Source organism: Symphalangus syndactylus, chromosome 9 (genome assembly GCF_028878055.3).
Source record: "Symphalangus syndactylus isolate Jambi chromosome 9, NHGRI_mSymSyn1-v2.1_pri, whole genome shotgun sequence".
Classification (NCBI taxonomy): domain Eukaryota; kingdom Metazoa; phylum Chordata; class Mammalia; order Primates; family Hylobatidae; genus Symphalangus; species Symphalangus syndactylus.
In genome coordinates this window covers 36863489-36875083 of record NC_072431.2, presented here as the reverse complement: position 1 = coordinate 36875083, position 11595 = coordinate 36863489, and the positions used below count along the sequence as shown (strand labels likewise).

Below are 11595 nucleotides of genomic sequence, written 5' to 3'. Positions count from 1 at the left end.
TTCCTTTCTTCATCTTTAATCATCCTATCCACAGTTGTTCTTACAAATCCAGACATTATCAGCCTACTTCTACCCTCTAGATTGAAGAATAAATTCACTCATTTGTTTGATAAACAATTTTTGTTTATCAATGTGCAGGGTAGAGATTAAAAGGTAAGTAAAGCTCATTCCAGGTAGAAATTTAATGGGGTAAAGCATTGAGGTACCTGGCTATGTTTTTCCTTAACTAAAATATAAACTGCTTTGCCTAGCATTGAAGTTCCCCCTAGTGCTGCAGCCACTTGCTTTTCTAGTCCTATTTGCCACGACTTTCCTCTCTGTTATAATGAACTGTATACTTCAGTCACAATGAAGTTATCATTTGCAGAAAAACTCTTAAATTCAGTATCTGTCCTTTCCATGCTGCCTGGCATTGCCCCTCTCCCTTTGATGAGACCATACAGTCCTTTCTCCAAGGCTTTGTAAATTGAACTCCTACAGGCCTTCCGGGAACCCACTTTATTCCTCCCATCTTTCTGCAAGTGTAAGCAATGTCTCTCTCCTATTGTATTTATAGTATAACACTTACCCAGCCTAACTTCTAGGACAGATACTTGTGTATCTATGCTGTATTATTCAATTTTGCATCTCTAAAACTTCCTTCTACATAATAGGTACTCAATACATCCTGAAGTGAACTTAACAAGCATACAAGACAAGAACATTCAGCTCCTAATCAGATTGCTAACAACGAAAGAGCTTCTGAGGGGGGCAGGGTATACTGAGTGTATAATCAGCCAGAAGAAGGATACATTCATTTAGCTAAAGTCTATTAATTTTTCAGAGATGCACCAATCGCCTAGGAAGAGCTTTTTTTCATATTCCCCCACCCAGCCATGCACCATCCCATGCCCTGTACTGTCCAGGCATGAACTCTAAAGCAGGTTTTTAACCTTCTGTATTCCCCATCCTATCAATCACTGTAATTTGGGGAGAGGGGACAGGATGAATGTGAGAATCACAAATCACACTTAATCTTTTTAATCAGCAGGTTTAAAATCACAAATCACACTTAATCTTTTTAATCAGCATGGTGATCTGTATGATCTTGTACAGATGGGCACAATATGGTTTTCCACAGAGTCCCTACTGATGGACTGGCTAGCACCCTATTGTAGAACACATGGTTACTTCCATAAAAGCATCCTTATAGAAAGAACTGAAATAAGGGCAGAGGCAAATATGTAATGTACAATATATTGTTCCTGGCAGGAAGAAGAAGAGGTAGCAATGCAATAGCACTCAGTGGAAAGAGCAATGTCCCTGGGAGGTAGAGGACCTAAATGTCTGATCGCTAATGTAATAGACATATATACCAATGAAGATCTAAGCCAATGATTTGACTGGCAAGACAACTTAATAAGTGGTGGTTATGATGGTGGTGGTAGTGATCCCGTCTAGAGATGAAGAAACTGGTTTGACCAAGGCTACATAGCTGGTATATAATGACTTGGAATTTGAATCCACAAGGTATAATACCAGAGCTATAATCTTAACTCTAGTTTCTAAAGTTTTGTGCATTGTGTGATGTTGAATTATTCACACTTACAAAGTATATTAACATAGCAAAGAACTAATCACATGATATCCCAATCCCAGGCAAGTACTTATGCTGGTTAAATTCAACTGGGCAGATCTCTGCAATGAGCTCTTAGCTGAATATAGTTATGTGCTCAGCCAAGATGTCTATGCAAATCTGTATCGTGACCTGAGGAGTATGAGATTAGCAACGTTACATGCAGTGCCCCAGTTATGAGCACTGCGGCTCATATCACCACACATTCCTATGAACGTCACAGACAGTAAGCATGGGAGCCAAGATCGGGCTGCAGTGATGCATCCCACAAGATACAGGCATGGAGGTTTCATTGAGTGAATTTTCAATGTTACAATAATCTTGTAACAACAAGGTCCTTGAAACAAGTACCCTAAATCTCAAGCGAACTACTTTGTGCCCCACAGGTATTGTAACACCAGGAATCACCCACTCTGTTCTCTAAAGAACTCAAGATGGAAAACTGGAGGTCTTATATGGATAAAATCAACACAGCCAGGGACACAGCAGGTCACAATATGGCAGCATTTCTACCTTCTGAGAAGGAGGTCCATAGGCTTCACCCAGCTGCTGAATGGATCCAAGGCACCACGAAGCTTAAAAGTGGCTGGCAATATAGAGAGCATTTTAGATGGTGGAGCCAGCTCGAAACACCAAGCTTTAAACCATTACCCATGACAACATTTCCTCCTCAGAGAAGTTATGATCCAGGAAATAATCCGACATCACCACCAGAATACAACTACCATGTGTAGAGTTGTCATGGATCGGTGTTCAAAAACCAGAGACCATATGGGGCTCTGATTAACTGATGTCACCCACTGTAAAACAGCTAAAACAAAAACGTCCATCTAATCTCCTCAAAGCAGTCAGGGCTTATACTGTTATCCACATGAAACAAGTAATTGTTCTGAATTGAAGCACTACTAATAATTTTTATCCTGTAAAAACAATATTTACTAGATAGTCTACTGTGCTAGCTTCTTTCTGGGAGAGTAAAGCATATTACCTCCAACGTGAACAGAAATGGAAGAAAACAGAGACCATTTGTCTTCATCCCTATCCCAAATGGTGCAAGATAACAGAACATGGCTAAATCAAAATGGAAAGTAATCCAAAGGTAATTCACATTTTACTAGGGAATGCACTTTAATGCTGTAGTAACTGTGAATGTGTCTGAAATTCTCAGATTTCATGTCATATTAGATTCACACACAGACACACAGACACACACACACACACCCAAGACCCATTTTCAGAAGGAAACAATAATGATTTCCCTTTGTCAACCTTTCCTCAATAATGTTTCTTCACTCATACTTTAAGATCAAATTAAGCAATTACATACAAAATCTGAGCCCCTCAACAATACATTTAGATTATGAAGTTAGAGACACAAAGATAAGCACAAATTGGCCAATTTACAAGAGTTTGGTATTCAAAATAGTACGTTTTCTGATACTGTCTGTTTAAACTGGGTGACGACCTGAGAAGATGTATTCAAATTCAAAACACAAAGTCTTTTTAAAAATCAAAATTAAATCAGAAATACTCAAGGCCATTCTGAGAGGTTGAAAGAGGCAAGTGTGTTTACTCATGCTGTTCTACTTAGAAGTCTTGTGTGCCTTCCAAGCCTTTGTGGAAACCAGACCAGTATTTTATAACATCAGATTAACGTTCTAAGTTTCAGTGTCTTAGCAATTAGGCTTACATTAGCTAAAAGTAAGTTAAATTTTTAAAAATTCAATAAATAATTCTTTTTCAGTTATTATTTTATTAGCATTTCATGAATGCTTTCGTATGCTTTGTCACCAAAAAATATACAGCTTTCATTTAAAACTAAAGTATGCATTTATGAATATTGCTTTAAAAATCTTTCTCGCAATGTTGTCATAAAGGTCAGTTAGAGGTGATGGCCAATAGTTAGCATAATTGTAATGTTTATTTGATGTTTTGTTCCTCTTTTTTTAGGAACAAGTAAAATCCTTCCTACAAAAAAATGGGAACAAAAGAATCATAGAATCTAAAAACTATTCCCAGATGGTCTCAAAGAAGTGATAAGGAAGGTTAGTATTTCAAGTTTCAAAATCTTTGGCTTCCTTCTTTTCGTTGCCCGGTAAGAAACTGAAAAGGGGGAAGGCAAAGAGAGAAAAACAGGGATTTCCCTATTAGTATCCTTATAGACTGTGAATCTTTGATTTCACCTATATTGATTTGGTTAATGAACTATTAGTGAAAAGATCTAAAGAGTGTTCTGAAAGTTAGAGAATGCGGCAAGTGTGAAATGTTAAAGTAACAATGTCACATTGTCATAGATTATATACCATGAGAAGGTGTGTGCAAATTACATACATCTCTTCTACATTACAATTACTTCTTTAAAAACAAGTAGTACTAGCCAGTCATTAAATGAATGGAAGAAAATACAATGAACAATATGCCACTAATGGGTACAATACCAGTATAAATTTTATAATTAACTATTTAATAATATTTTTAAATTACCTGGAAAAAATCAACATATTTCAAAATGGTTTAAAGCTACTATCTCAAAATATGATTTCATTTTAAGATGATCATAAGCCCAGAAAATGTATAATTCAAAATAGTTTTTAGTTTCATTAACAGGTCGTGGATAGTTTCTTTTAATTGATAAGTTATTATCATATTTCTTAACATTAAAAAATAGTATAATTAAAATTTAGTGCACAAATAATTATTTCTGACCCCCAATTTATTTCATATTTTGTGTTTCAGAATTCTGATGTTGCTATATAGTAAATAAGGGAGACATGTTTTAAATATGCATATTTGAAGAAAATATTACAGTAATGTAAAAATCACACAAGAACACACCAAGTCATTTTTTTCTAAGGTTTAATTTTAACTAACAAATTTTAAATGAAGAATGTAAAGTCAATCCAAGTCTTTGCTTATTTGCAATCCACAAACTTTTTTTTTGTAACTTGCAGATAAAATACATTCTTTTCACATGGTAACGTTTTCACCCTTATTTATGGTCTTTTATTATTTTTCTTGAGTCCTTTTTCTTCGATAGTTTAATAAGTCACTTCTGATTTGTCTAGAGAGCAATCCTAGCACAATAATGTTTCAACTTGCAAGGAAGAACGCCCTTATTGAGTTGATAGAACTCCACCAGCTGTATTAGATCTGTAAATCTTGTGTGGCCATCATCCAGTGTGTGGAACATTTCACCATCATCTTCTACCTGCAGAAGGAAAAGCAACAAATAAGTAAAGAGGATAAATTACACAGAAGGACAATCATATTCGATTGCAGACTATCCCACATGCCAAAACTGCCAAGTTTATAAAACTAAAAGACAGTGAAAAGAATGTTATGGCATATCTACTTGTTTTTTTAACATCACTTGCATTTAAAAGAAATATCAGCTGATCCCTGATAAGCATTGCTACTCTACTTCATCTAGTTCTAATTCTCCCAGCATTCTGTTAGTAAAGACAGTATGAATATTTTGAATCAATCTAAGAAATCTACAATATTCAGAGTAAAAGTAAAAGATTTTGATGCTCCCACTTGAGAAATTAATTTCCTTTTCAAATGTTGTCTACTTAGAAAAATGAATATTTACATAAGTTTATCAGTAGATTTATTCTGAAGCAATCACATATTATGCTAATGGAATGTCATTCTGTCAGTTGTCTTTTTTTTTTAATCAGTGAAGTCTTCTGGTACTAAACAATTCATATTTGCTGGGGACATTGATCACAAAATAAAAGAAGTAGGGAGGATACTTTATGTAGCCTTTGGATAACTCCAAAAAGAGGCGATTCAAAAGGACGCACTAGTAATTTAGCAATATTATGGAATACCTTTCCAAAAAGACTGAATCTTCATTCCACACCATTCAGTTCCAATATACTATACACACCACAAACATACATGCACACCCACACAGACAGACAGCAGCAGAGGCAACAGAAGTCCCAGGGCAAGTTGTGTGCCACAGAGAAGCCGAATCACAGAACTTTTAAAAATGTGTTCAGAAGTCTTCACCAGTTCCATTGAATCTCTGTTTCTAGCCACAGCCATTAAAAACAAAACAAAACAAAACAAAAAACATTTTTGAGAGAAGAGAGGAGAAAGGGCTTTAAAGTAATGGTTTCTAAAGAGCCGTTAGCAGAACTCAGGAGAAAGAAGCTTTAGTGCCCTTTTAACAATAGGTGGCATGGGGTCTATACAATATTGCTAAATCAAATTTCATAGAAAAAGGAAAATTTAATTTTTACAATTCCTGTATTTCTTATATTAATTCAGGCTCATAAAATCATTTCTGCCAAAGTTAACTCTAGTCAAAGCACAAGCTCCCAAATTATATTTAATAAAAAGACCAAAAGAAAACCAAAGTTTCCAAAAGCTTATGCATTAAGATCAAAAGCTTATGCATTAAGATCATTTCTAATATACGAATGTGAAATCACGAATTACTTACTGGTATAATTTGAAAGTGCTTTATTTTTTGTCCATGACTCATTGACAGTACGAAAGTTTTGGGGTTACTCTGACTATCCCGTACCAAGAAAACTCTAAAGAGAGAGAAGGAATTTCAATGTTTCTATATTTACTCACAGATTTCATAGAACTATAGCATTAATAAATCCAAGAAGTGTATGCATAAATGTAGCTGGGGACTCCTTTACTATGTATTCAATGGGTGGGATTATCCAATTTGGCAATCAATATGGTATAACATAATCTGTACTACAAAGCTGTCATCAGTGCTACTGTAATTTTAATAGGCTAAATACACAACCCATTTGTCAGATTGTTTGATCACAATAAACAATACACTGCCAGGTCTGCATCAACAATTGGTGCCATGTTCTCTTTGCACTGGGAAACTGGGTATTCACATGTAACTATTTTGCCTAAAGATTAAGGCATTTGCATATTGTTATTTTACCTTCTGGGTCATGTTTAGTTTTGAAAGAAGCTAAGAATTTAGAATGAATTTTTTTTTTTCTTTTGAAACTGGGTCCCGCTCTGTCGCCCAGGCTGGAGTGCTCTCGGCTCACTGCAATCTCCGTCTCCAGGGTTCAAGCAATTCTCCCACCTCAGCCTCCCAGGTAACTGGGACTACAGGCACATGCCACCATGCCCAGCTATTTTTTGCATTTTTAGCAGAGACAGGGTTTCACCATATTGGCCGGGCTGGTTTCAAACTCCAGACCTCAAGTGATCTGCCTGCCTCGGCCTCCCAGAATGCTGGGATCACAGGCATGAGCCACCATGCCTGGCCTGAAATTTTATTTTATTATAACCCCCTCTTCTATACTGGATACCCTTTCTTTTGATTCTGGTTTCAACTGTTACATGCACAATAGCAAGAAAGAAATGAATATATTGTTTTAAAAAAATCTTGAAATTATTTATTAAATGTTTAAGCAAAATGCTTTAAGTAAAAAAAAATCATCCAAACAACACATATTTTAACCTTGAAGAATGCAGCAGAAAAGCCTCTATAATGTCAGGCTAGAAAAACAAGACATGGCCTCTAATGGCCTAAGAAAAATTGCTGCCAGAAGTGGATTCTTATTTACCGGCAGTGCAATGCAAAACCAGTTTTGTATTAATTGCTGGTAAATACACTGTGTAAATGATCCCCACTGGTGAATCCAATATGAATCTCACTGTGCCTGGGCAAAGAGTCAGCCAAATTTAAAGCATCACAGATGTCTGACGAGGTTATCCATTTCATTTGCACTGTACGAGATTCCGACATTATATCACTGGGAAATGGGACAAAAGGGTGTTTCACTGGTAAATCAAGCTGTAATTCTCCTCTCATTCCCAAGTAGATCACCACTACCACCTAGTGGATCACTTGGCACCATCACATCTCTCCAAAAGAATACCAAAAATATTAAAAATAAGATATTATCATTTTTTTATACGATCATTTCATTCACTTTATAAATACTGGGCTCAGAAATAAAGAAAATTACAATCTTTCAAAACATTTTAATAATTCTTTGTGACTCATTTATTTTCTTGGTTTCATCAGATTGTAATTCTACTGATTGTTCAAATTTATATCCAAAAAGACTGCATTCCATGCAAAGAAACATATTAAAATATCTTATTTACAGTCTGGGGAAATGCTGACTTCCTATTAATAATCTTCCATATGAAGAAGCATTTTTATCCAAATTTCAGTATTAAATCACCTTGAAACCTTGTCATTATCTTAAGCCAACTTTTGAAGATAAAAGATCCCATCACCACTTGTTTAAATTGATAATGATTTCATTACTCATCTAAACCACAATACAACCTCCCTCATTTGTACTGCATTTGGAAAGGGAATTCAGCCAGTATTATAGAAAGTATCTGAAATACTGAGTAATTTGAGAAAAATAAAATTCTTCACATTATAAATCTTTCATAATACATTTTATATTTCTCTTTTGTATTCCATGGTACCCCACTAAAAGACAACATGAGAAACAGTTGAAAGGTACTCTTTTCACAGGTTTATATTACTTTAAGATGTTAAAATTTAGAGAAAGGACAATAGGGATGTAAACAAAAAAAAAAATAAGTGTTCAAAACACATAAGAAACAGCTTTTTACTTAATACACGTTGCATCATACCTAAAAAAAATACATTTGACATAATGTCATAATATAAACCATACTTTGAAATCATATGTTCAAATCAAAATATTGACACTTAAAAACAAGTTCGTTTTTCCCCCATCAATTGATATCTGAGATGCTAGAATCAGCACATAATGGGTAATATTAGTGATCACTGGTTAAGAACAAGATATTCTATTCCATTATTTGTTCATTTATATACAAATACCAGACACACAGTATGTACCAGGTATAATACAGATACTGTTAGAATACAATGACAACCTCATTTATAGAACAATGTCACTTCTGTTTTATGATAAGCCCAAATCAAGAACTCTCTGTGGCTATGGAATAAATAATTACTGCTTATAGGAGAAATCCAATTCACAAGTACTCAAAATTAAAAATACCAAACTTACCCATCTACAAGTCCTTGCTGAATAATCAATCGCTGAGCCTCATCTCTAGAAATTTTGTGGTGAAACCATGGCTGGGACCGGTGGATAGCTAAAGAAATAAGAAGGACGAATGCAAAGCTTTGTTTGAGATGATTGCAATTTCATTACATGTCCTTTTCACGTCTAGCCGTCTACTCAGTGGCAATGACTATGAACAGACATACCCATGTTTGTGGCAGAGCTCTGTGAAGAGGCAGTGGGGCTACCGTGAGTGCCTAGGCGTAAACATCCTTTTTTCTGAGCAAGGAAGGGGAAAACAAATCTCAAGTTTTTAGGTGAAACAAACCGAAATCATAAATATTTTGAAGAATGTGAAGCTACTTGTACCCTCCAAGCGAGTCCTTCTTCAACTGCAACTGAAAGGGCTTCGGTGGGATTTTCTATAACTCTGCTTTTCTGGCCTGAGAAGTCCATTGCTACCAGGGAATTCTCTGACACACTTCTCTGGAAAAAAGAAACACATTTGAGTTATGAAAATATTCTTTGAAAGTTATCTTTCAAATAAATTGAAAGTGTTTTTCAATTTCAGTGTTTTTCTCTCAGTGTTTTTCTGGCAGTACATTTCCATTCTAGAAGGTGGTGCCCAAAGTGGCTAGCGGAATATTTAAAGTGAAAATACATATTCAAGATATAAAGGTGCTAAAAATATTTTTGTTAAAAAAGCTAAATGGTAATTTGTTAAGGTAACTGAAGAGTTGAATAAACAGATTAAAAGCTTTTAAAGTATGTCTTTCATCTAAAACAAACTTATCTTTTCACGTTCTCTAGTAAAATGGGAAAACTTCCATTTAGAAAGGAATAGCTCTTCCTCTGGTTAGAAAGATACATTGTCTCTGAATTGATCTCTCCATTAAGCTTTGAGATCCGCCAGTCATCAATTAAATGTCAAATCCATCTACTTATGAAGCAACTAGTTTTTAAGATTCAAGATACCCAAAAGTTATAACTAAGATTGACATACATCTCTTGAGAAATAATACTCATTATTTTTAATGAGTTTTATAATGGAGCAAACTAGAATATGTATTTTAAAAGTTTATCACATCAACTTTCACCTTACTTAAAAAATAAAATTTAGTGAAAGAATAATCCCGATAATTCCATAATCTTAAAATTTCCATGATTTAACATATGAACACATTTTCATCTTGTGAGAATACACTTGGCCACATGAGGGCTGCAAAAATAAGCCTGAATAAGAACTGATAGAGGGCAACTTTAAAGAAACTTAGTTTAAAAAAATGATAAAGTCATTGTTTTTGCTAATTACTTCTTGTATTTATATTCTTTGAGTTGAAAGTAAAATATGCAAAACCCGGATCTTCTTTTTCTGTTTGTTTGGGGCTCTACTTTACAACCACCTTTTAACAAGTATGCCACCCCACAACAAGTCATGAATCCTAAGAAAGACCATTGTCAAAATCTCTAGTCAAGAATCCCACTCAGTTCATACAACATCAAGAAGGAAATAAAATTCTCCAAAAGAAAAAAATTAAAAACACCCAAGGACAGTAACAGTTATTTTCTACTAATTAATAGAAGAGCAAAACCCAAAGTGGAGTTATAATAGTAAATTACTAGCCAGACTGCATCTGGGGCCCCCTGGCTTAAAAGCATTTTATCTCTCTTTATGTAGATTCAGCTATACCTGGCTTGGTTACATAGCCTATAGTCAAATGTAGGCTTCAAACAAAACCTTATCCACAGACAACTATAGGACTCCTTTATCACTGCATCACATATCCCACTTTATTAGCATTTGTAATTTTCTCTTCAAACTATGCTGTAGTGGCCTACAATCTTATTATGGTTCATCTATATTTCTAAAGATCTGGCATGCAATCTTTCATTTGTTACAGGAGGCTTTATAACTGACAGCTGCTGTTTCCACACAGCTGCTGTCTCTGTAATCCCTATTTGCTGTCACACCTTAGTTTGCCCTTCTCACCCCGTGATCTTCTGTGCAGGTCTGTAGACCAGTCGGATATACTTGTGCTTTGCTGACATTAATGAAAAGCATCCACCTGCCCAAACCACAGAGTAAGCTCCTTCAATCATAATAGCTTTATCCTTATAATATCTCTCCCTTTACATGCCAAGGTAGGTTCTGTAATCTCAACTCCCTGGCAACATAAAAATACCATTATATTAAGAAAAAAATAAACATAGTCAGTTGTCCTATTTTTCTCCCTCTAGTATAGCAGGCCAGGAAATAAAATGAGATCCTGTGTTCCCTATTTACTTGACATACATAAGAAGATGACACTACAAATAAGGAACGTTTTCATTTGCTACATTAACTAGGTTAAGGGAAAACACAGGACTATAGCAAATGTTTTCTGCTGAATGGTGGGTGGTAGATGAAAAATTAATAGATTACCATTGGTGGACAAAGAAATGGAAGTAAAGCAGAGTCTGACAAACTCAAAAGGTCATTTTCAGATCAATTTCTTTCACATAGAAAAGCAATGTTGATAACATTCAGAATTGGTTATATTTCTCCAACACTTCTCCCCTTTTCTAGCTCTTCCTTCTTAGGAGATGAACAGGGAAGGCCCTATAAAAGGGGTCCATGATTTTAATGGCATGACTTTATTTTTTAAAAAAAAATTGGTCTGGGTATACCCTGGATTATCCAGCCCACACTTTGAGACCACATCTACTCATTCTTAGTGAGGCTACACATAAAATGGTTTTTCAGGAAGTTTGGCTAGGTGACAACGAGTATCATCCCATTTGAAGGATTTAGATAAACTTACAGTGCCATCATTAGCAAGAGGGCACACAATTTCTTCAGATATTATTCTCTCATTTGCTTTATACAAAGCTACAGACACCAGAAATGTAATGGTTTCTAGATTATACAACCATCACCCTCATTTTACACCACAGGATACCAGTGACTTGACCAAAGTCACA

The 11595-nt window shown here is 35.1% G+C and overlaps 1 protein-coding gene across 2 annotated transcripts in view; it reads right to left on the bottom strand.

Moving 5' to 3' along the window:
- Positions 1-4058: 4058 nt before the first annotated feature.
- The window catches only part of GRB14 (growth factor receptor bound protein 14), a 127088-nt gene continuing 119551 nt past the window's right edge, over positions 4059-11595 (bottom strand). For both annotated transcript variants that reach the window (XM_055291943.1, XM_055291944.2), the window contains 5 exons: positions 9004-9120; positions 8841-8913; positions 8638-8725; positions 6069-6162; positions 4059-4823 (listed from right to left, as the gene is read on the bottom strand). In XM_055291943.1, the coding sequence (XP_055147918.1) occupies positions 4677-4823; positions 6069-6162; positions 8638-8725; positions 8841-8913; positions 9004-9120 (519 nt within the window). In that variant the 3' untranslated portion in view covers positions 4059-4676. The remainder of the gene's footprint in view (positions 4824-6068; positions 6163-8637; positions 8726-8840; positions 8914-9003; positions 9121-11595) is intronic.